This window comes from Pseudophryne corroboree, chromosome 8 (genome assembly GCF_028390025.1).
Source record: "Pseudophryne corroboree isolate aPseCor3 chromosome 8, aPseCor3.hap2, whole genome shotgun sequence".
In the NCBI taxonomy this organism is placed as follows: domain Eukaryota; kingdom Metazoa; phylum Chordata; class Amphibia; order Anura; family Myobatrachidae; genus Pseudophryne; species Pseudophryne corroboree.
The window spans coordinates 233848773-233874717 of record NC_086451.1 but is presented as its reverse complement, the minus strand read 5'-3'; the positions used below and the strand labels follow the sequence as shown (position 1 = coordinate 233874717).

The 25945-nt window shown below is 50.0% G+C and overlaps 1 protein-coding gene across 1 annotated transcript in view; it reads right to left on the bottom strand.

Annotated features, from left to right (window-relative positions):
• The window catches only part of KIF4A (kinesin family member 4A), a 579230-nt gene that overhangs the window by 398631 nt on the left and 154654 nt on the right, over positions 1 to 25945 (bottom strand). The window contains exons 9-10 of the mRNA XM_063937105.1: positions 24980 to 25155; positions 24809 to 24870 (exon numbers count right to left, since the gene is read on the bottom strand). Coding sequence (XP_063793175.1) covers positions 24809 to 24870; positions 24980 to 25155 — 238 coding nt within the window. The remainder of the gene's footprint in view (positions 1 to 24808; positions 24871 to 24979; positions 25156 to 25945) is intronic.

Here is a 25945-nt window from a genome sequence, read left to right as displayed (position 1 = left end):
GTGGAGGTCGTGCCTGCTGAGGAAGTCTGCTTCCCAGTTGTCCACTCCCGGAATGAACACTGCTGACAGTGCTAGTACGTGATTTTCCGCCCATCGGAGAATCCTTGTGGCTTCTGCAATTGCCATCCTGCTTCTTGTGCCGCCCTGTCGATTTACATGGGCGACTGCCGTGATGTTGTCTGACTTGATCAGTACCGGCTGGTGAAGAAGCAGGGATTTTGCCTGACTTAGGGCATTGTAAATGGCCCTTAATTCCAGAATATTTATGTGTAGGGAAGTCTCCTGACTCGACCATAGTCCTTGGAAGTTTCTTCCCTGTGTGACTGCCCCCCAGCCTCGAAGGCTGGCATCCGTGGTCACCAGGACCCAGTCCTGTATGCCGAATCTGCGGCCCTCTAGAAGATGAGCACTCTGCAGCCACCACAGCAGAGACACCCTGGTTCTTGGAGACAGGGTTATTAGGCGATGCATCTGAAGATGCGATCCGGACCATTGGTCCAACAGGTCCCACTGAAAGATTCTGGCATGGAACCTGCCGAAAGGAATTGCTTCGTAAGAAGCCACCATCTTTCCCAGGACCCGCGTGCAGTGATGCACAGATATGATTTTGGAATATTCAGAATCCAACCGTGCTGGTGTAGCACCTCCTGAGATAGTGCTACTCCCACCAATAACTGCTCCCTTGGACCTCAACTTTATTAGGAGATCGTCCAAGTACGGGATAATTAAAACTCCCTTTCTTCGAAGGAGTATCATCATTTCCGCCATTACCTTGGTAAACACCCTCGGTGCCGTGGAGAGTCCAAACGGCAGCGTCTGGAATTGGTAATGGCAATCCTGTACCACAAATCTGAGGTACTCCTGGTGAGGATAGTAAATGGGGACATGCAGGTAAGCATCCTTGATGTCCAGGGATACCATGTAATCCCCCTCGTCCAGGCTTGCAATAACCGCCCTGAGCGATTCCATCTTGAACTTGAATTTTTTTGTGTGTGTGTTCAAGGATTTCAAATCTAAAATGGGTCTCACCGAACCGTCCGGTTTCGGTACCACAAACAGTGTGGAATAGTAACCCCGTCCTTGTTGAAGTAGGGGCACCTTGATTATCACCTGCTGGGAATACAGCTTGTGAATTGCCGCTAGCACAGCCTCCCTGTCTGAAGAAGTAATCGGCAAGGCAGATTTTAGGAACCGGTGGGGTGGAGACGCCTCGAATTCCAGTTTGTACCCTTGAGATACTATTTGCAGGATCCAGGGATCCACCTGTGAGCGAGCCCACTGATCGCTGAAATTTTAGAGGCGGCCCCCCACCGTACCTGGCTCCGCCTGTGGAGCCCCACCGTCATGCGGCGGACTTGGAAGAAGCGGGGGAGGACTTTTGCTCCTGGGAACCTGCTGTTTGTTGCAGCCTTTTTCCCCTACCTCTGCCTCTGGACAGAAAGGACCCGCCTTTTCCACGCCTGTTTTTCTGAGTCCGAAAGGACTGTACCTGATAAAACGGCGCCTTTTTAGGCTGTGAGGGAACATGGGGTAAAAATGCTGACTTCCCAGCAGTTGCTGTGGAAACTAGGTCCGAGAGACCATCCCCAAATAACTCCTCACCCTTATAAGGCAAAACTTCCATGTGCCTTTTTGAATCTGCATCCCCTGTCCACTGGCGAGTCCATAAGCCTCTCCTAGCAGAAATGGACAATGCACTTATTTTAGATGCCAGCCGGCAGATCTCCCTCTGTGCATCTCTCATGTATAAGACTGAGTCTTTTATATGCTCTATGGTTAGCAGAATAGTGTCCCTGTCTAGGGTGTCAATATTTTCTGACAGGGAATCTGACCACGCAGCGGCAGCACTGCACATCCATGCTGACGCAATAGCTGGTCTAAGTATAATGCCTAAGTGTGTATATACAGACTTCAGGATCGCCTCCTGCTTTCTATCAGCAGGTTCCTTGAGGGCGGCCGTATCCGGAGACGGTAGTGCCACCTTTTTAGACAAACGTGTGAGCGCTTTATCCACCCTAGGGGGTGTCTCCCAACGTGACCTATCCTCTGGCGGGAAAGGGAACGCCATTAGTAACTTCTTAGAGATTACCAATCTTTTATCAGGGAAAGCCCACGCTTCTTCACACACTTCATTTAATTCTTCTGATGGGGGGAAAACTACAGGTAGTTTTTTCTCCCCAAACATAATACCCTTTTTAGTGGTACCTGGGTTTATATCAGAAATTTGTAACACCTCTTTCATTGCTTCAATCATGCAACGAATGGCCTTAGTGGACATTAGACTAGACTCATCGTCGTCGACACTGGTGTCAGTATCCGTGTCGACATCCGCGTCTGCCATCTGAGGTAGCGGGCGTTTTAGAGCCCCCGATGGCCTTTGAGACGCCTGGACAGGCACGAGCTGAGAAGCCGGCTGTCCCGCATTTGGCATGTCGTCAAATTTTTTGTGTAAGGAGTCGACACGTGCACGCAATTCCTTCCATAAGTCCATCCACTCAGGTGTCTGCCCCGCAGGGGGTGACATCCCTTCTATAGGCATCTGCTCCGCCTCCACATCATTATCCTCATCAAACATGTCGACACAGCCGTACCGACACCGCACACACACAGGGAATGCTCTAACAGAGGACAGGACCCACAAAAGCCCTTTGGGGAGACAGAGTGAGAGTATGCCAGCACACACCAGAGCGCTATATAATGCAGGGACTAACTGAATTATGTCCCCTATAGCTGCTGTTATATATACTGCGCCTAAATTTAGTGCCCGCCGTCTCTTTTTTACCCTTTTCTGTAGTGTAGACTGCAGGGGAGAGCCAGGGAGCTTCCTTCCAGCGGAGCTGTGAGGGAGAAATGGCGCCAGTGTGCTGAAGGAGATAGCTCCGCCCCTTTTTCGCTGACTATTCTCCCGCTTTTTTATGGATTCTGGCAGGGGTAATTATCACATATATAGCCTCTGGGGCTATATATTGTGGTATTTTTGCCAGCCAAGGTGTTTTTATTGCTGCTCAGGGCGCCCCCCCCTAGCGCCCTGCACCCTCAGTGACCGGAGTGTGAAGTGTGTATGAGGAGCAATGGCGCACAGCTGCAGTGCTGTGCGCTACCTTGGTGAAGACTGATGTCTTCTGCCGCCGATTTTCCGGACCTCTTCTTGCTTCTGGCTCTGTAAGGGGGACGGCGGCGCGGCTCCGGGACCGAACACCAAGGCCAGTTCCATGCGGTCGATCCCTCTGGAGCTAATGGTGTCCAGTAGCCCAAGAAGCCCAAGCTAGCTGCAAGCAGGTAGGTTCGCTTCTTCTCCCCTTAGTCCCTCGCTGCAGTGAGCCTGTTGCCAGCAGGTCTCACTGTAAAATAAAAAACCTAATTATATACTTTCTTTTTAGAAGCTCAGGAGAGCCCCTAGTGTGCATCCAACCTCGGCCGGGCACAAAATCTAACAGGCTTGGAGGAGGGTCATAGTGGGAGGAGCCAGTGCACACCAGGTGACCTAAAAGCTTTCTTTAGTTGTGCCCAGTCTCCTGCGGAGCCGCTATTCCCCATGGTCCTTTCGGAGTTCCCAGCATCCACTAGGACGTCAGAGAAATGTCGATTTCCCAGCCGTAGCTGTGGAAACGAGGTCTGAAAGACCATCCCCAAACAGTTCCACCCCCTTATAAGGCAAAACTTCCATGTGCCTTTTCGAATCGGCATCACCTGACCACTGCCGAGTCCATAACCCCCTTCTGGCGGCAATGGACATTGCACTTATTTTTGATTCCAGCCGGCAAATATCCCTCTGTGCATCACGCATGTATAAGACAGCGTCTTTTATATGCTCTACTGTCAGCAAAATATTGTCCCTATCCAGGGTATCAATATTATCCAACAGGGAATCTGACCACGCGGCAGCAGCACTGCACATCCATGCTGATGCAATCGCTGGTCGCAATATAATGCCCGTGTGTGTATATATAGCTTTTAGGGTAGCTTCCTGCTTTCTATCGGCAGGATCCTTTAGGGCGGCCGTATCCGGAGACGGTAGTGCCACCTGTTTTGATAAACGTGTAAGCGCTTTATCTACCCTAGGGGATGTTTCCCAACGTGACCTATCCTCTGGCGGGAAAGGGTACGCTGCCAATAACCGTTTAGAAATTATCAATTTCTTATCGGGGGAAGTCCAGGCTTCCGCACACACCTCATTTAATTCCTCAGATGCAGGAAAAACTACTGGGAGTATTTTCTCACCGAACATAATACCCTTTTTTGTGGTACCTGGGGTATTATCAGACATGTGTAATACATTTTTCATTGCCTCAATCATGTAACGGGTGGACCTATTGGAGGGTACATTAGTCTCATCGTCGTCGACACTGGAGTCGGTATCCGTGTCGACATCTGTGTCTGCCATCTGAGGTAGCGGGCGTTTTAAAGCCCCTGATGACATTTGAGACGCTGGAACAGTCACAAGCTGAGTAGCCGGCTGTCCTATGTCGTCAAACCTTTTATGTAAGGAGCTGACACTCACGTAATTCCTTCCATAAGTCCATCCACACAGGTGTCGACCCTTCAGGGGGTGACAACACACTTACAGGCATTTGCTCTGCCTCCACATAATTTTCCTACACAGCGGTACCGACACACAGCACACACACAGGGAATGCTCTGACAGAGGACAGGACCCCACAAAGCCCTTTGGGGAGACAGAGGGAGAGTATGCCAGCACACACCAGAGCGCTATATACCACAGGGATATCACCTATAAAGTGTGTTTTCCCCTAATAGCTGCATATATTATACTGCGCCTAAATTTGTGGCCCCCCCCCCTCTTTTTTTACCCTTTCTGTAGTGCAGGACTGCAGGGGAGAGCCAGGGAGCGATCCTTCCAGCGGAGCTGTGAGGGAAAATGGCGCCAGTGTGCTGAGGGAGATGGCCCGCCCCTTTTTCGGCGGGCTTTCTCCCGCAATTTTAAGTTTTCTGGCAGGGGATAATATACACCTATATAGCCTCTGGGGCTATATATGGTGTCAGTTTGCCAGCCAAGGTGTTATTTATTGCTGCTCAGGGCGCGCCCCCCCCCCAGCGCCCTGCACCCATCAGTGACCGCAGTGTGTGGTGTGCATGAGGAGCAATGGCGCACAGCTGCAGTGCTGTGCGCTACCTTGGAGAAGACAGAAGTCTTCAGCCGCCGATTTTCCGGACCTTCTTGCTTCTGGCTCTGTAAGGGGGACGGCGGCGCGGCGCCGGGAACGGATGACGAGGTCGGGTCCTGTGTGCGATCCCTCTGGAGCTAATGGTGTCCAGTAGCCTAAGAAGCCCAAGCTACCACCACTTAGGTAGGTTCGCTTCTTCTCCCCTTAGTCGCTCGGTGCAGTGAGCCTGTTGCCAGCAGGTCTCACTGTAAAATAAAAAACCTAAATTATACTTTCTTTCTAGGAGCTCAGGAGAGCCCCTAGTGTGCATCCAGCTCAGCCGGGCACAGAAATCCAACTGAGGCTTGGAGGAGGGTCATAGGGGGAGGAGCCAGTGCACACCAGATAGTCCTAATTTTTTCTTTAGATGTGCCCAGTCTCCTGCGGAGCCATCTATTCCCCATGGTCCTTATGGAGTTCCCAGCATCCACTAGGACGTCAGAGAAAATAAGATTTTACTTACCGATAAATCTATTTCTCGTAGTCCGTAGTGGATGCTGGGACTCCGTCAGGTCCATGGGGATTAGCGGCTCCGCAGGAGACAGGGCACAAAAATAAAAGCTTTAGGACTAGGTGGTGTGCTTTGGCTCCTCCCCCTAGGACCCTCCTCCAAGCCTCAGTTAGGATACTGTGCCCGGACGAGCGTACACAATAAGGAAGGATTTTGAATCCCGGGTAAGACTCATACCAGCCACACCAATCACACCGTACAACCTGTGATCTGAACCCAGTTAACAGTATGACAAACGTAGGAGCCTCTGAACAGACGGCTCACAACAATAACAACCCGATTTTTTTGTAACAATAACTATGTACAAGTATTGCAGACAATCCGCACTTGGGATGGGCGCCCAGCATCCACTACGGACTACGAGAAATAGATTTATCGGTAAGTAAAATCTTATTTTCTCTGACGTCCTAGTGGATGCTGGGACTCCGTCAGGACCATGGGGATTATACCAAAGCTCCCAAACGGGCGGGAGAGTGCGGATGACTCTGCAGCACCGAATGAGAGAACTCCAGGTCCTCTTTAGCCAGGGTATCAAATTTGTAGAATTTTACAAACGTGTTCTCCCCCGACCACGTAGCTGCTCGGCAGAGTTGTAATGCCGAGACCCCTCGGGCAGCCGCCCAAGATGAGCCCACCTTCCTTGTGGAATGGGCCTTGATAGATTTAGGCTGTGGCAGGCCTGCCACAGAATGTGCAAGTTGAATTGTGCTACAAATCCAACGAGCAATCGTCTGCTTAGAAGCAGGAGCACCCAGCTTGTTGGGTGCATACAGTATAAACAGCGAGTCAGATTTTCTGACTCCAGCCATCCTTGAAATATATATTTTCAATGCCCTGACAACGTCCAGCAACTTGGAATCCTCCAAATCGCTAGTAGCCGCAGGCACCACAATAGGCTGGTTCAGGTGAAACGCTGAAACCACCTTAGGTAGAAACTGAGGACGCGTCCGCAGTTCTGCCCTGTCCGAATGGAAAATCAGATATGGGCTTTTATACGATAAAGCCGCCAATTCTGACACTCTCCTGGCTGAAGCCAGGGCCAGTAGCATGGTTACTTTCCATGTAAGATATTTCAAATCCACCGATTTGAGTGGCTCAAACCAATGGGATTTGAGAAAATCCAAAACTACATTAAGATCCCACGGAGCCACTGGGGGCACAACCGGGGGCTGTAAATGTAGTACTCCTTTTACAAAAGTCTGGACTTCAGGAACTGAAGCCAATTCTTTCTGGAAGAAAATCGACAGGGCCGAAATTTGAACCTTAATGGACCCTAATTTGAGGCCCATAGACAATCCTGTTTGCAGGAAATGTAGGAATCGACCCAGTTGAAATTCCTCCGTCGGGGCCTTCCTGGCCTCACACCACGCAACATATTTTCTCCAAATGCGGTGATAATGTTGTGCAGTCACCTCCTTCCTGGCTTTTACCAGGGTAGGGATGCCCTCTTCCGGAATGCCTTTTTCCCTTAGAATTCGGCGTTCAACCGCCATGCCGTCAAACGCAGCCGCGGTAAGTCTTGGAATAGACACGGTCCCTGCTGAAGCAGGTCCCGTCTTAGAGGTAGAGGCCACGGATCTTCCGTGAGCATCTCCTGAAGTTCCGGGTACCAAGTTCTTCTTGGCCAATCCGGAGCCACGAGTATCGTTCTTACTCCCCTTTGCCGTATAAATCTCAGTACTTTTGGTATGAGAGGCAGAGGAGGAAACACATACACTGACTGGAACACCCACGGTGTTACCAGAGCGTCCACAGCTATTGCCTGAGGGTCTCTTGACCTGGCGCAATACCTGTCCAGTTTTTTGTTGAGGCGGGACGCCATCATATCCACCTTTGGTTTTTCCCAACGGTTCACAATCATGTGGAAGACTTCTGGATGAAGTCCCCACTCTCCCGGGTGTAGATCGTGTCTGCTGAGGAAGTCCGCTTCCCAGTTGTCCACTCCCGGAATGAACACTGCTGACAGTGCTATCACATGATCTTCGGCCCAGCGAAGAATCCTTGCAGCTTCTGCCATTGCCCTCCTGCTTCTTGTGCCGCCCTGTCTGTTTACGTGGGCGACTGCCGTGATGTTGTCCGACTGGATCAACACCGGCTGACCCTGAAGCAGGGGTTTTGCCAGGCTTAGAGCATTGTAAATCGCTCTTAGCTCCAGTATATTTATGTGAAGAGACATCTCCAGGCTTGACCATACTCCCTGGAAGTTTCTTCCCTGTGTGACCGCTCCCCAGCCTCTCAGACTGGCATCCGTGGTCACCAGGACCCAGTCCCGTATGCCGAATCTGCGGCCCTCTAACAGATGAGCACTCTGCAACCACCACAGAAGAGACACCCTTGTCCGTGGAGACAAAGTTATCCGCTGATGCATCTGCAGATGCGATCCGGACCATTTGTCCAGCAGATCCCACTGAAAAGTTCGTGCGTGGAATCTGCCGAATGGAATCGCTTCGTAAGAAGCCACCATTTTTCCCAGGACTCTTGTGCATTAATGCACAGACACTTTTCCTGGTTTTAGGAGGTTCCTCACAAGTTCGGATAACTCCCTGGCTTTCTCCTCCGGAAGAAACACCTTTTTCTGAACCGTGTCCAGAATCATTCCCAGGAACAGCAGACGTGTCGTCGGGGTCAATTGAGATTTTGGAAAATTCAGAATCCACCCGTGCTGTTGCAGCACTACTTGGGTTAGTGCTACTACGTCCTCCAGCTGTTCTCTGGACCTTGCCCTTATCAGGAGATCGTCCAAGTAAGGGATAATTAATACGCCTTTTCTTCGCAGAAGAAACATCATTTCGGCCATTACCTTGGTAAAGACCCGAGGTGCCGTGGACAATCCAAACGGCAGCGTCTGAAACGGATAATGACAGTTTTGCACCACGAACCTGAGGTACCCTTGATGTGAAGGGCAAATTGGGACATGCAGGTAAGCATCCTTGATGTCCAGGGACACCATAAAGTCCCCTTCTTCCAGATTCGCTATCACTGCTCCGAGTGACTCCATCTTGAACTTGAATTTTTGTATGTACAGGTTCAAAGATTTCAGATTTAGAATAGGTCTTACCGAGCCGTCCGGCTTCGGTACCACAAATAGTGTGGAATAATACCCCTTTCCCTGTTGTAGGAGGGGTACCTTGACTATCACCTGCTGAGAATACAGCTTGTGAATGGCTTCCAATACCGTCGCCCTGTCTGAGGGAGACGTTGGCAGAGCAGACTTTAGGAACCGGCGAGGGGGAGACTTCTCGAATTCCAACCTGTAACCCTGAGATACTACCTGCAGGATCCAGGGGTCCACCTGTGAGTGAGCCCACTGTGCGCTGAAATTCTTGAGTCGACCCCCCACCGCCCCTGAGTCCGCTTGTAAAGCCCCAACGTCATGCTGAGGGCTTTGCAGAAGCCGGGGAGGGCTTCTGCTCCTGGGAGGGAGCTGCTTGGTGCACTCTCTTACCCTTTCCTTTGCCTCGGGGCAGATATGACTGTCCTTTTGCCCGCTTGTTCTTATAGGAACGAAAGGACTGCGGCTGAAAAGACAGTGTCTTTTTCTGTTGGGAGGGGACCTGAGGTAAAAAGGTGGATTTCCCGGCTGTTGCCGTGGCCACCAAATCCGATAGACCGACCCAAAATAATTCCTCCCCTTTATACGGCAATACTTCCATATGCCGTTTGGAATCCGCATCACCTGACCACTGTCGCGTCCATAAACTTCTTCTGGCAGATATGGACATCGCACTTACTCTCGATGCCAGAGTGCAAATATCCCTCTGAGCATCTCGCATATAAAGAAAAGCCTCCTTTAATTGCTCTATAGTCAATAAAATACTGTCCCTATCCAGGGTATCAATATTTTCAGTCAGGGAATCCGACCAAACCACCCCAGCACTGCACATCCATGCTGAGGCGATGGCTGGTCGCAGTATAACACCAGTATGAGTGTATATACTTTTCAGGGTAGTTTCCAGCCTCCTATCAGCTGGATCCTTGAGGGCGGCCGTTTCAGGAGACGGTAACGCCACTTGTTTTGATAAGCGTGTGAGTGCCTTATCCACCCTAGGGGGTGTTTCCCAGCGCGCCCTAACCTCTGGCGGGAAAGGATATAATGCCAATAACTTCTTTGAAATTAGCAGTTTTCTATCGGGGTTAACCCACGCTTCATCACACACTTCATTCAATTCCTCTGATTCAGGAAAAACTACAGGTAGTTTTTTCAGACCCCACATAATACCCCTTTTTGTGGTACTTGCAGTATCAGAGATATGCAAAGCCTCCTTCATTGCCGTGATCATATAACGTGTGGCCCTACTGGAAAATACGTTTGTTTCTTCACCGTCGACACTAGATTCGGTGTCCGTGTCTGGGTCTGTGTCGACCGACTGAGGTAAAGGGCGTTTTACAGCCCCTGACGGTGTCTGAGACGCCTGGACAGGTACTAACTGGTTTGCCGGCCGTCTCATGTCGTCAACTGATTTTTGTAACGTGCTGACATTATCACGTAATTCCATAAACAAAGCCATCCATTCCGGTGTCGACTCCCTAGGGGGTGACATCACCATTACCGGCAATTGCTCCGCCTCCACACCAACATCGTCCTCATACATGTCGACACACACGTACCGACACACAGCAGACACACAGGGAATGCTCTTATCGAAGACAGGACCCCACTAGCCCTTTGGGGAGACAGAGGGAGAGTTTGCCAGCACACACCCAAGCGCTATAAATATATAGGAACAACCCTACAGAAGTGGTTTCCTTTATAGCAGCTTAATATATCAATATCGCCAAAAAAGTGCCCCCCCTCTCTGTTTTTTTACCCTGTTTCTGTAGTGCAGTGCAGGGGAGAGTCCTGGGAGCCTTCCTCGCAGCGGAGCTGTGCAGGAAAATGGCGCTGTGTGCTGAGGAGATAGGCCCCGCCCCCTATTTCGGCGGGCTCTTCTCCCGGTGTTTGTGAGACCTGGCATGGGTTAAATACATCCATATAGCCCCAGGGGCTATATGTGATGTATTTTTAGCCAGAACAAGGTATTATCATTGCTGCCCAGGGCGCCCCCCCCCCAGCGCCCTGCACCCTCAGTGACCGCTGGTGTGAAGTGTGCTGACAACAATGGCGCACAGCTGCAGTGCTGTGCGCTACCTCATGAAGACTGAAAAGTCTTCTGCCGCCGGTTTCTGGACCTCTTCACTTTTCGGCATCTGCAAGGGGGTCGGCGGCGCGGCTCCGGGACCGGACTCCATGGCTGGGCCTGTGTTCGATCCCTCTGGAGCTAATGGTGTCCAGTAGCCTAAGAAGCCAATCCATCCTGCACGCAGGTGAGTTCACTTCTTCTCCCATAAGTCCCTCGTTGCAGTGAGCCTGTTGCCAGCAGGACTCACTGAAAATAAAAAACCTAATAACTTTTTCTAAGCAGCTCTTTAGGAGAGCCACCTAGATTGCACCCTGCTCGGACGGGCACAAAAACCTAACTGAGGCTTGGAGGAGGGTCATAGGGGGAGGAGCCAGTGCACACCACCTAGTCCTAAAGCTTTTATTTTTGTGCCCTGTCTCCTGCGGAGCCGCTAATCCCCATGGTCCTGACGAAGTCCCAGCATCCACTAGGACGTCAGAGAAATTCTATTTCTCGTAGTCCGTAGTGGATGCTGGGGACTCCGTAAGGACCATGGGGAATAGACGGGCTCCGCAGGAGACTGGGCACTCTAAAGAAAGATTCAGTACTATCTGGTGTGCACTGGCTCCTCCCTCTATGCCCCTCCTCCAGACCTCAGTTAAGGAAACTGTGCCCGGAAGAGCTGACATTACAAGGAAACGATTTTGGAATCCAGGGTAAGACTCATACCAGCCACACCAATCACACTGTACAACTTGTGATAAACTTACCCAGTTAACAGTATGAACAACAACTGAGCATCACTCAACCGATGCCACATAAACATAACCCTTTGTTAAGCAATAACTATATACACGTATTGCAGAAAGTCCGCACTTGGGACGGGCACCCAGCATCCACTACGGACTACGAGAAATAGAATTACCGGTGAGTAAATTCTTATTTTCTCTAACGTCCTAGTGGATGCTGGGGACTCCGTAAGGACCATGGGGATTATACCAAAGCTCCCAAACGGACGGGTGAGTGCGGATGACTCTGCAGCACCGAATGGGCAAACACAAGGTCCTCCTCAGCCAGGGTTTCAAACTTATAGAATTTTGCAAATGTGTTTGAACCCGACCAAGTAGCAGCTCGGCAAAGCTGTAATGCAGAGACCCCTCAGGTAGCCGCCCAAGAAACACCCACTTTCCTTGTGGAATGGGCTTTCACTGATTTCGGCTGCAGCAATCCCGCCGCAGAATGAGCCTGCTGAATTGTGTTACAGATCCAGCGAGCAATAGTTTGCTTTGAAGCTGGAGCACCCAGCTTGTTGGATGCATACAGAATAAACAGCGAGTCAGTCTTCCTGACTCCAGCCGTTCTGGTTACATAAATCTTCAAAGCCCGGACTACGTCAAGCAACTTGGAATCCTCCAAGTCCCGAGTAGCCGCAGGCACCACAATAGGTTGGTTCAAATGAAAAGATGACACCACCTTTGGCTGAAATTGCGGACGAGTCCGCAATTCTGCCCTGTCCATATGGAAAACCAGATAGGGGCTTGACAAAGCCGCCAATTCTGACACACGCCTAGCCGAAGCTAAGGCCAACAGCATGACCACTTTCCATGTGAGATACTTTAGCTCCACGGTTTTAAGTGGCTCAAACCAGTGGGATTTTAGGAAACCCAACACCACGTTAAGATCCCAAGGTGCCACTGGTGGCACAAAAGGGGGCTGAATATGCAGCACTCCCTTAACAAACGTCTGAACCTCAGCAGTTAAGCCAGTTCTTTTTGAAAGAAAATGGATAGGGCCGAAATCTGGACCTTTATGGACCCTAATTTTAGGCCCATAGACACTCCAGACTGTAGGAAGTGCAGGAATCGACCCAGCTGGAATTCCTCTGTAGGGGCCTTCCTGGCCTCAAACTAAGCAACGTATTTTCGCCATATACGGTGATAATGCTTTGCTGTCATGTCCTTCCTAGCCTTTATCAGCGTAGGAATAACGTCATCTGGAATGCCTTTTTCCGCTAGGATCCGGCGTTCAACCGCCATGCCGTCAAACGCAGCCGCAGCAAGTCTTGGAACAGACAGGGCCCTTGTTGCAACAGGTCCTGTCTGAGAGGCAGAGGCCATGGGTCCTCTGTGAGCATTTCTTGCAGTACCGGGTACCAAGTCCTTCTTGGCCAATCCGGAACAATGAATATTGTTCTCACTCCTCTTTTTCTTACAATTCTCAGCACCTTGGGTATGAGAGGAAGGAGGAAGAAACAGACCGACTGGAACATCCATGGTGTTACCAGCGCGTCCACAGCTATCGCTTGAGGGTCCCTTGACCTGGCGCAATATCTTTTTAGCTTATTGTTGAGGCGGGACGCCATCATGTCCACCTGTGGCAGTTCCCACCGCTGTGCAATCTGCATGAAGACCTCTTGATGAAGTCCCCACTCTCCCGGGTGGAGATCGTGTCTGCTGAGGAAGTCTGCTTCCCAGTTGTCCACTCCCGGAATGAACACTGCTGACCGTGCTTGCACGTGATTCTCCGCCCAACGAAGAATCCTGGTGGCTTCCGCCATCGCCACTCTGCTTCTTGTGCCGCCCTGGCGGTTTACATGAGCCACTGCGGTGATGTTGTCTGACTGAATCAGCACCGATTGGTTGCGAAGCAGAGGCTCCGCTTGACTCAGGGCGTTGTATATGGCCCTTAGTTCCAGGATATTTATGTGTAGACAAGCCTCCTGACTTGACCACAACCCTTGGAAGTTTCTTCCCTGAGTGACTGCCCCCCATCCTCGGAGGCTCGCATCCGTGGTCACCAGGACCCAGTCCTGTATGCCGAACCTGCGGCCCTCGATAAGGTGAGCACTCTGCAGCCACCACAGGAGAGACACCCTGGCCCTGGGGGACAGGGTGATCAGCCGATGCATCTGAAGATGCGATCCGGACCACTTGTCCAACAGATCCCACTGAAAGATCCTCGCATGGAACCTGCCGAAGGGAATGGCTTCGTATGAGGCCACCATCTTTCCCAGGACTCGCGTGCAGTGATGCACCGACACCTGTTTCAGTTTTAAGAGGCCTCTGACTAGAGTCAAGAGCTCTTGAGCCTTCTCCGCCGGGAGAAACAGCTTCTTCTGGTCCGTGTCCAGAATCATGCCCAGAAAGGGCAGACGCGTCGTAGGAATGAGCTGTGATTTTGGGATATTCAGAATCCAGCCGTGCTGTTGCAACACTTCCTGAGAGTGTGCTACGCTGAACAACAACTGCTCTCTGGACCTCGCCTTTATGAGGAGATCGTCCAAGTATGGGATAATTGTGACTCCTTGCTTTCTCAGGAGCACCATCATTTCCGCCATTACCTTGGTAAATATTCTCGGTGCTGTGGAGAGCCCAAACGGCAACGTCTGGAATTGGTAATGACAATCCTGTACCACAAATCTGAGGTACTCCTGATGAGGTGGATAAATGGGGACATGCAAGTAAGCACCCTTGATGTCCAGAGACACCATAAAATCCCCCTCTTCCAGGCTTGCAATGACCGCTCTGAGCGATTCCATTTTGAACTTGAATGTCCTCAGATAAATGTTCAGGGATTTTAAATTCAAGATGGGTCTGACCGAACCGTCCAGTTTCGGTACTACAAACATAGTGGAATAGTAACCCCTTCCCTGTTGAAGGAGAGGAACCTTTACAACCACCTGCTGGAGGTATAACTTGTGAATTGCTGCCAGCACTACCTCCCTTTCCATGGGGGAAGCTGGCAAGGCCAATTTTAGGTAACGGTGAGGGGGCGTCACCTCAAATTCCAGCTTGTATCCCTGATACACTACTTGTATAGCCCAAGGATCCACCCGTGAGCGAACCCACTGGTGGCTGAAATGCCGGAGACGCGCCCCCACCACTCCTGGCTCCGCCTGTGGAGCCCCAGCGTCATGCGGTGGATTTAGTGGAAGCCGGGGAAGACTTTTGTTCCTGGGAACTAGATGCGTGGTACAGTCTCTTTCCTTTACCCCTGCCTCTGGCAAGAAAAGATGCACCTCTGACTTTCTTGCTTTTTTGCGAACGAAAGGACTGCATTTGGTAATACGGTGCTTTCTTAGGCTGTGGAGGGACATAAGGCAAGAAATTTGACTTCCCAGCCGTAGCTGTGGAAACTAGGTCTGAGAGACCGTCCCCAAACAATTCCTCACCCTTATACGGTAAAACCTCAATGTGTTTTTTAGAGTCGGCATCCCCTGTCCATTGCCGAGTCCATAAGACCCTTCTGGCAGAAATGGACATTGCGTTTACTCTAGAGCCCAGCAGGCAAATGTCCCTCTGGGCATCCCGCATATACAGGACCGAGTCCTTGACATGTGCCAGGGTCATTAGAACAGAGTCCCTGTCCAGGGTATCTAACTCCTCAGACAGAGTATCCGTCCATGCTGCTACCGCACTAAACATCCAGGCCGAAGCAATTGCTGGCCTCAGCAGCGTACCAGAATGTGTGTAAACAACTTCAGGATAGCTTCCTGCTTTCTATCCGCAGGATCCTTTAGGGCGGCCGTCTCCTGAGACGGCAGGGCCAGCTTTTTAGACAAGCGCGTCAACGCCTTGTCTACCCTGGGTGAGGATTCCCAGCGTAACCTGTCCGTTGGTGGGAAAGGATACGCCATCAGTAATCCTTTGGAAATAACTTGCTTCCTATCAGGGGAATCCCATGCTTTTTCACATAAATCATTCAATTCATGTGACGGGGGGGAAAAGTCACTTCTTGCTTTTTCTCCCCATACATATAAATCCTCTTGTCAGGGACCGGATTTTCCTCAGAAATGTGTAATAAATCCTTCATTGCCACAATCATGTAGCGGATAGCTTTAGTCATTTTAGGCTGCAACTTTGCTTCATCGTCGTCGACACTGGAATCAGATTCCGTGTCGACATCTGTGTCAACTAACTGGGATATTGGGCGCTTATGAGACCCTGACGGACTCTGCGCTGTGGGAGCAGGCATGGGTTGAGACCCCGACTGTCCCAAGGCTACAGCTTTATCTAATCTGTTATGTAAGGAGCTTACATTATCATTTAACACCTTCCACATATCCATCCAATCCGGTGTCGGCCCCGTCGGGGGCGACAACACATCTGTTTGCACTTGTTCTGCCTCCACGTATCCTTCCTCATCAAACATGTCGACACAGGCGTACCGACACACCGCACACATACAGGGAATGCTCTGACTGAGGACAGGACCCCACCAAGGCTTTTGGGGAGACAGAGAGAGAGAGTATGCCAGCACACACCCCAGCGCTATATAACCAAGGGATTACACAGTACCTTAGTGTTTACCCAGTAGCTGTTTATATATATATATATATATATATATATATATATATATATATATATATATATATATATATATATATATATATATATATATATATATATATATATATCTGCGCCTAAGTCTATGTGCCCCCCCCCTCTTTTTTACCCTCTATTGCACCTGATATACTGCAGGGGAGAGCCTGGGGAGTGTCCTTCCAGCGGAGCTGTGAAGAGAAAATGGCGCTGGTGTGCTGAGGAAGAAAGCCCCGCCCCCTCAGCGGCAGGCTTCTGTCCCGCTTCTTACGTATAAAAATGGTGGGGGCTCGTACATATATACAGTGCCTGACTGTATATATGTATACTTTTGCCATCAGGTATCTTAATTGCTGCCCAGGGCGCCCCCCCCTGCGCCCTGCACCCTACAGTGCCCGGAGTGTGTGGGTGTGCTGCGGGAGCAATGGCGCACAGCTGCAGTGCTGTGCGCTACCTTTAGTGAAGACAGGAGTCTTCTGCCGCTGATTTCGATGTCTTCTTGCTTCTGCTGTTTCTGTACTTCTGGCTCTGCGAGGGGGACGGCGGCACGGCTCCGGGATTGGACGATCAAGGTTAGGTTCCTGTGTTCGATCCCTCTGGAGCTAATGGTGTCCAGTAGCCTAAGAAACGCAACCTAGCCACAGTTCGTAGGTTTGCTTCTCTCCCCTCAGTCCCTCGTTGCACAGAGTCTGTTGCCAGCAGAAGCTCTCTGAAAATAAAAAACCTGACAAAATACTTTCTTTTCTAGCAAGCTCAGGAGAGCCCACTAGGAGCTCCCAGCTCTGGCCGGGCACATATTCTAACTGAGGTCTGGAGGAGGGGCATAGAGGGAGGAGCCAGTGCACACCAGATAGTACTGATCTTTCTTTAGAGTGCCCAGTCTCCTGCGGTGCCCGTCTATTCCCCATGGTCCTTACGGAGTCCCCAGCATCCACTAGGACGTTAGAGAAAAGTGACTTCAGGCTTTTTCCCTTTATACATGTGTACCCTCGTGTCAGGGTCCTCAGTAATATGCAAAACCTCTTTAATGGCAATAATCATGTACCGTATACCCTTAGCCACCTTCGGCTGTAATTTTCCATCTTCATAGTCGACACTAGAGTCAGTATCTGTGTCGGTATCTGTGTCATCGATCTGGGATATGGTCAGCTTCTGAGACCCCGAAGGACCTGGCGCCCCAGGGACAGGCATGGACTGGCTACCTGACTGATCCCTAGCTTCTGCCTTGTCTAACCTTTTATGCAATAGATTGACATTTGCATTCAAGACATTCAGCATATCCACCCATTCCGGTGTCGGCGTTGCCGACCTGACATTCAAGCACTCCCCCTCCACATTAAGCGAGCCTTCCTCATCAAACATGTCGACACACGCGTACCGACACTTCACACACACACACAGGGAACCCCTTTCCTGAAGACAGTATCCCTGTCAAGGCCTTTTGGAGAGACAAGGAGAGTATGCCAGCGCACGCCCCAGCGCAATGACCCTGGAGACCAACACAATGTTTTCCCCCAGCAGCGCTGTATAATATGTAAACCGCCAATTATGTGCCCCCCCCCCCCCTCTTTTAAGCACACTTTCACCGTGTGTAAGGAGGGGAGAGTCCGGGGAGCTTCCTCTCAGCAGTGCTGTGGAGAGAAAATGGCGCTGGTGAGTGCTGAGGGAGAAGCCCCGCCCCCTCGGCGGCGAGCTTCTGTCACGCTCAAACTTAGTAAAATATGGCGGAGGCTCTTTTATATACATGTACAGAGCCCACCTGTACACATAGTCTTTTTGCCATGCAGAGGTTTATATTGCTGCCAAGGGCGCGCCCCCCCCACGCCCTGCACCCTTACAGTGACCGGAGTATGTGAGGTGTATGGGAGCAATGACGCACAGCTGCAGTGCTGTGCGTTACCTCAGTGATGCTGAAGGCTTCTGCCGCCTGATGACTTCTGTCTTCTGTACTTCTAGCTCTGTGAGGAGAATGGCAGCGCGGCTCCGGGGGAGGACGCCCAGTAAGAACCTACGTTCACCCCCTCTGGAGCTACTGGTGTCCAGTAGCCGAGGAAGCAGAGCCTATCTTTGACAAGAAGGTCTGCTCCTCTCTCCTCAGTCCCTCGATGCAGGGAGCCTGTTGCCAGCAGTGCTCCCTGTGAAAAAGTAGTAAAAAAAATAAGAATTTACTTACCGATAATTCTATTTCTCATAGTCCGTAGTGGATGCTGGGGACTCCGAAAGGACCATGGGGAACAGCGGCTCCGCAGGAGACTGGGCACAAAGTAAAAGCTTTAGGACTAGCTGGTGTGCACTGGCTCCTCCCCCTATGACCCTCCTCCAAGCCTCAGTTAGGATACTGTGCCCGGACGAGCGTACACTATAAGGAAGGATTTTGAATCCCGGTTAAGACTCATTACCAGCCACACCAATCACACCGTACAACTTGTGATCTGAACCCAGTTAACAGCATGATAACAGAAGGAGCCTCTGAAAAGATGGCTCACAACAACAATAACCCGATTTTTGTAACAATAACTATGTACAAGTAATGCAGACAATCCGCACTTGGGATGGGCGCCCAGCATCCACTACGGACTATGAGAAATAGAATTATCGGTAAGTAAATTCTTATTTTCTCTAACGTCCTAGTGGATGCTGGGGACTCCGAAAGGACCATGGGGATTATACCAAAGCTCCCAAACAGGCGGGAGAGTGCGGATGACTCTGCAGCACCGAATGAGAGAACTCCAGGTCCTCCTCAGCCAGGGTATCAAATTTGTAGAATTTAGCAACCGTGTTTGCCCCTGACCAAGTAGCTGCTCGGCAAAGTTGTAAAGCCGAGACCCCTCAGGCAGCCGCCCAAGATGAGCCCACTTTCCGTGTGGAATGGGCTTTTACAGATTTTGGCTGTGGCAGGCCTGCCACAGAATGTGCAAGCTGAATTGCACTACAAATCCAACGAGCAATCGTCTGCTTAGAAGCAGGAGCACCCAGCTTGTTGGGTGCATACAGGATAAACAGCGAGTCAGATTTTCTGACTCCAGCCGTCCTGGAAACATATATTTTCAGGGCCCTGACTACGTCCAGCAACTTGGAATCCTCCAAGTCCCTAGTAGCCGCAGGCACCACAATAGGTTGGTTTAAGTGAAATGCCGAAAACACCTTAGGGAGAAATTGAGGACGAGTCCTCAATTCCGCCCTGTCCGAATGGAAAATCAGATAAGGGCTTTTACAGGATAAAGCCGCCAATTCTGACACGCGCCTGGCCCAGGCCAGGGCCAACAGCATGACCACTTTCCATGTGAGATATTTTAACTCCACAGATTTAAGTGGTTCAAACCAATGTGACTTTTGGAATCCAAAAAAAAAAACTACATTGAGATCCCAAGTGCCACTGGAGGCACAAAAGGAGGCTGTATATGCAGTACCCCTTTTACAAACCTCTGAACTTCAGGGACTGAAGCTAGTTCTTTTTGGAAGAAAATTGACAGGGCCGAAATTTGAACCTTAATGGACCCCAATTTCAGGCCCATAGACACTCCTGTTTGTAGGAAATGTAGGAATCGACCCAGTCGAATTTCCACCGTCGTGCCTTACTGGCCTCGCACCACGCAACATATTTTCGCCAATTGCGGTGATAATGTTTTTGCGGTTACATCCTTCCTGGCTTTGATCAGGATAGGGATGACTTCATCCGGAATGCCCTTTTTCCTTCAGGATCCGGCGTTCAACCGCCATGCCGTCAAACGCAGCCGCGGTAAGTCTTGGAACAGACAGGGTCCTTGCTGGAGCAGGTCCCTTCTTAGAGGTAGAGGCCACGGATCCTCCGTGAGCATCTCTTGAAGTTCCGGTTACCAAGTCCTTCTTGGCCAATCCGGAGCCACGAATATAGTGCTTACTCCTCACCATCTTATCAATCTCAGTACCTTGGGTATGAGAGGCAGAGGAGGAAACACATACCCTGACTGGTACACCCACGGTGTTACCAGAGCGTCTACAGCTATTGCCTGAGGGTCCCTGGACCTGGCGCAATACCTGTCGAGTTTTTCCTAACGGTTTATAATCCTGTGGAAGACTTCTGGGTGAAGTCCCCACTCTCCCCGGGTGGAGGTCGTGCTGAGGAAGTCTGCTTCCCAGTTGTCCACTCCCGGAATGAATACTGCTGACAGTGCTATCCCATTATTTTCCGCCCAGCGAAGAATCCTTGCAGCTTCTGTCATTGCCCTTCTGCTTCTTGTGCCACCCTGTCTGTTTACGTGGGTGACTGCCGTGATGTTGTCCGACTGGATCAACACCGGCTGTCCTTGAAGCAAAGGTCTTGCTAAGCTTAGAGCATTGTAAATGTCCCTTAGCTTCAGGATATTTATGTGAAGTGATGTCTCCAGGCTTGACCATAAGTCCTGGATATTCCTTCCCTGTGTGACTGCTCCCCAGCCTCGCAGGCTGGCATCCGTGGTTACCAGGACCCAGTCCTGAATGCCGAATCTGCGGCCCTCTAGAAGATGAGCACTCTGCAACCACCACAGGAGGGACACCCTTGTCCTTGGTGACAGGGTTATCCGCTGATGCATCTGAAGATGCGACCCGGACCATTTGTCCAGCAGGTCCCACTGGAAAGTTCTTGCGTGGAATCTGCCGAATGGGATTGCTTCGTAGGAAGCCCCCATTTTACCCAGAACCCTTGTGCATTGAACTTGAGACTTGGCTCGGTTTGAGGAGGTTCCTGACTAGCTCGGATAACTCCCTGGCTTTCTCCTCCGGGAGAAACACCTTTTTCTGGACTGTGTCCAGGATCATCCCTAGGAACAGAAGACACGTCGACGGAACCAGCTGCGATTTTGGAATATTGAGAATCCAATCGTGCTGCCGCAACACTATCTGAGATAGTGCTACACCGACCTCCAACTGTTCCCTGGATCTTACCCTTATCAGGGAATCGTCCAAGTAAGGGATAACTAAAATTCCCTTCCTTCGAAGGATCATCATCAGTTCGGCCATTACCTTGGTAAAGACCCGGGGTGCCGTGGACCATCCCTACGGCAGCGTCTGAACTGATAGTGACAGTTCTGTACCATAAACCTGAGGTACCCTTGGTGAGAAGGGTAAATTTTGACATGAAGGTAAGCATCCTTGATGTCCCGAGACATCATGTAGTCCCCTTCTTCCAGGTTCGCAATCACTGCTCTGAGTGACTCAATCTTGAATTTGAACCTCTGTATGTAAGTGTTCAAAGATTTTAGATTTTAGAATCGGTCTCACCGAGCCGACTGGCATCGGTACCACCATAGTGTGGAATAATACCCCGTTCCCTGTTGCAGGAGGGGTACCTTGATTATCACCTGCTGGGAATACAGCTTGTGAATGGCTTCCAAAACTGCCTCCCTGTCAGAGGGAGACGTCGGTAAAGTCGACTTTTTGGAAACGGCGAGGGGGAGACGTCTCGAATTCCAATATGTACCCCTGAGATATTACCTGAAGGATCCAGGGGTCAACTTGCGAGTGAGCCCACTGCGCACTGAAATTCATTGAGAACGGGCCCCCACCGTGCCTGAGCTTGTAAAGCCCTAGCGTCATACTGAGGGCTTGGCAGAGGCTGGAAAGGGTTTCTGTTCCTGGGAACTGGCTGATCTCTGCAGCCTTTTTCCTCTCCCTCTGTCACGAGCAGAAAAGAGGAACCTTTTGTCCGCTTGCCAACAAAGGACTGCGCCTGATAATACGGCGTCTTATTTTGAGAGGCGACCTGGGGTACAAACGTGGATTTCCCAGCTGTTGCCGTGGCCACCAGGTCTAAAAGACCGACCCCAAATGTTCCCTTTCAAAGGCAATACTTCCAAATGGCGTTTGGAATCCGCATCACCTGACCATTTTACTGGTAGAATTGGACAACGCACTTATACTTGATGCCAGTCGTCAATTATTCCGCTGTGCATCATGCATATATAGAAATGCATCTTTTAAATGCTCTATAGGCAATAATATACTATCCTTATCTAGGATATCAATATTTCCAGTCAGGGAATCCGACCATGCCAACCCAGCACTGCACCTCCAGGCTGAGGCGATAGCTAGTCGCAGTATAACACCAGTATGTGTGTAAATACCTTTTTTTGGATACCCTCCTGCTTTCTATCAGCAGGATCCTTAAGGGCGGCCATCTCATGAGAAGGTAGAGCCCTTGTTCTTACAAGCGTGTGAGCGCCTTATCCCCCCTAGGGGGTGTTTCCCAATGCATCCTAACCTCTGGCGGGAAAGGGTATGCAGCCAATACTTTTTAAGAAATTATTAATTGTTATCGGGGGGAAACCCACGCATCATCACACATTTTATTTCTCAGATTCAGGAAAACTACAGGTAGTTTTTCCCTCACCGAACATAATACCCCTTTTTTGGTGGTACTCGTATTATCAGAAATGTATAAAACATTTTCCATTGTCTCAATCATGTAACGTGTGGCCCTACTGGAAATCACGGTTGTCTCTTCACCGTCTACACAGGAGTCAGTATCCATGTCGGCGTCTGTATCTGCCATCTGCCTGACGGCCTATGAGACGTCTGGACAGGCACAAGCTGAGTAGCCGGCTGTCTCATGTCAACCACTGTTTTTTTTATATAGAGCTGACACTGTCACGTAATTTTCAACAGTACGTCCACTCAGGTGTCGACCCCCTAGGGGGTGACATCACTGTTACAGACACTCTGCTCCGCCTCCACATCATTTTCCTCCTCATACATGTCGACACACACGTACCGACACCCAGCACACACACAGGGAATGCTCTGATAGAGGACAGGACCCACTTAGCCCTTTGGGGAGACAGAGGGAGAGTTTGCCAGCACACACCAGAGCGCTATATATGTATAGGGACAACCTTACAATAAGTGTCTATCCCTTATAGCTGCTTATATCTGTTATTTTGCCAAATAAGTGCCCCCCTCTCTTTTTTACCCTGTTTCTGTAGTTGCAGGATGCAGGGGAGATTCTGGGAGCCTTCCTACCAGCGGAGCTGTGTGGGAAAAATGGCGCTGTGTGCTGAGGAGATAGGCCCCGCCCCCTTCACGGCGGGCTCTTCTCCCGCTTTTTACTGGAAAACTGGCAGGGGTTAAATACATCCATATAGCCCAGGAGCTATATGTGATGTATTTTTCGCCAACTAAGGTAAATTCATTGCTTCCCAGGACGCCCCCCCCCCCCAGCGTCCTGCACCCTCAGTGACCGGAGTGTGAAGTGTGCTGAGAGCAATGGCGCACAGCTGCAGTGCTGTGCGCTACCTTATGAAGACAGGAAAGTCTTCTGCCGCCGATTTATGGACCTCTTCTTGCTTCAGCATCTGTAAGGGGGCCGGCGGCGCGGCTCCGGGACCCATCCATGGCTGGGCCTGTGATCGTCCCTCTGGAGCTAATGTCCAGTAGCCTAAGAAACCCAATCCACTCTGCACGCAGGTGAGTTCGTTTCTCTCCCCTAAGTCCCTCGATGCAGTGAGCCTGTTGCCAGCAGGTCTCACTGAAAATAAAAAACCTATTTAAATTTTTACTCTAAGCAGCTCAGGAGAGCCACCTAGATTGCACCCTTCTCGTTCGGGCACAAAATCTAACTGGGGCTTGGAGGAGGGTCATAGGGGGAGGAGCCAGTGCACACCAGCTAGTCCTAAAGCTTTTACGTTGTGCCCAGTCTCCTGCGTAGCCGCTGTTCCCCATGGTCCTTTCGGAGTCCCCAGCATCCACTAGGACGTTCGAGAAAAAAAAAATGCTTCTAGGCAGAACACTCTGGAGAGCACTCTGCAGTGCACACATCTTGCTCTGGGCACAGTGTAAAACTGAGGTCTGGAGGAGGGGCATAGAGGGAGGAGCCAGTGCACACCCAGAGTCCAAAGCTTTCTTAAAGTGCCCTATCTCCTGCGGAGTCTGTCTATTCCCCATTGTCATTACGGAGTCCCAGCATCCTCAAGGACGTTAGAGAAAGCCTATCTTCTTGTATAGCCTGGACCCGAAGGTAATAGCAGCCAAACTGTATAGTGCCCTGTTACCATAGTGGTGATGTGGAGTCAACTTGAGCCCCCACTGCCAGGACCAACGACAGTGAAAGACTAGATGTACGCAGCTGGGAGCCGCCTTCAATGTCCCTGTTGCATCTGGATGAGGAGCCCCTACTGTGTGCTGGAGCCCGGCCGAGGTCACTGACCCGGTCGCCAGAGCTGTGGCCGCAGGGTATCATTGGAGCGGCAGTGAGGAAGCCTCTAGCGCTGACTCACTCCCTGCTCAAGTAAATGTAAAATAAACGTGAAAATAAACTTTGAAGCTGCTTAAAAGCAGTCCCTGAAAAATAGTGCCCTTCTCTGTTAGGCACGAAACTGAAACTATCCCACCCCCGATATTGTACATGAAAACAAAATGTAACAACATTTTAAGAAAAAGCTATTTAAAAGTGGAACTTTCAAATTTGGGGAAGAATTCAGTACTCTGCAATGGCGGCTACAATTAGACAGATTCTCTTGCATCATGTAACCAACAATTTTGCAGATATTTTTCCTTCGCACCCCTTAGAGGTGCACATTAGGATCTGGAATGTTGAGGTACTGTAAATATTGTTGATGTGAACAGTCATACATTGCCAATGACAGAACACTCCATTAAATGTTAAATTATTCTTCAGGTTCAAAAAGAAAAGCGACTACTAATGAAATACATTTTGCCAAATCATGAGAAATACTGCACTAAGTTTTATGTTCTTACTTTGTAAAGACAGGTAATGTTCCTCCATGGGCCTGTAGCAAACAGACCTGCAGTTCTTGCACCTATAAGAAAAACATTTAAAATAAACAGCCGAAATGGAGAATTAGAAGATTTTAAACAAAACTTTTCTTCATCTTTGTCAGCTTTCTACTGGAAAGTACAACCATTTACCTGCTGCTTTAATCTGTGAAGTTCTGCAGCCTTTGGGTCCGTGTTCACTATAGGTTTATTCTTGATCTTTCTGGCTCTGTCTGCATACCGAAGAGTATTTAAAGTCTCCTCCATGTTAGAATCAGCAGGACTAACACATGCAATCATGAGGGTATGGCTGTTACCTCCCAGGGAATCTAAAAAACAAAACAAACAAAAAAACCCCAGTATATTACTTTTAAAGGTCCAGTCAAAACAAATACAGTTAAAATATCTTTGTATGCTATGCAGAGATCTGTATGTTTTGTTTCTAGAATTTATAATACAATACACAGAATATTAATCAATTTATATTCTAAGCCAAAACCAGAACATATTGAAAGCACCCGTTTTAGACAACTCAAATGGGAAGGGAGATAGCATGAAAAAGAGGAGACTAAGATGGGACATGAACAACATCTACAAATATATAAGGGGTCAATACACAGAGTTTGGGAGGGACCTGTTTTCTATAAGATCAGCACAGAGGACACGTGGTCACTTGCTTAGGTTAGAGGAGAGGAGTTTCCGCACATTGAGGCAAAAATAAGAATTTACTTACCGATAATTCTATTTCTCATAGTCCGTAGTGTATGCTGGGGACTCCGAAAGGACCATGGGGAATAGCGGCTCCGCAGGAGACTGGGCACAAAAGTAACAAGCTTTAGGACTACCTAGTGTGCACTGGCTCCTCCCCCTATGACCCTCCTCCAAGCCTCAGTTAGGATACTGTGCCCGGACGAGCGTACACAATAAGGAAGGATTTTGAATCCCGGGTAAGACTCATACCAGCCACACCAATCACACCGTACAACCTGTGATCTGAACCTAGTTAACAGCATGATAACAGAGGAGCCTCTGAAAAGATGGCTCAACAATAATAACCCGATTTTTGTAACTATGTACAAGTATTGCAGACAATCCGCACTTGGGATGGGCGCCCAGCAT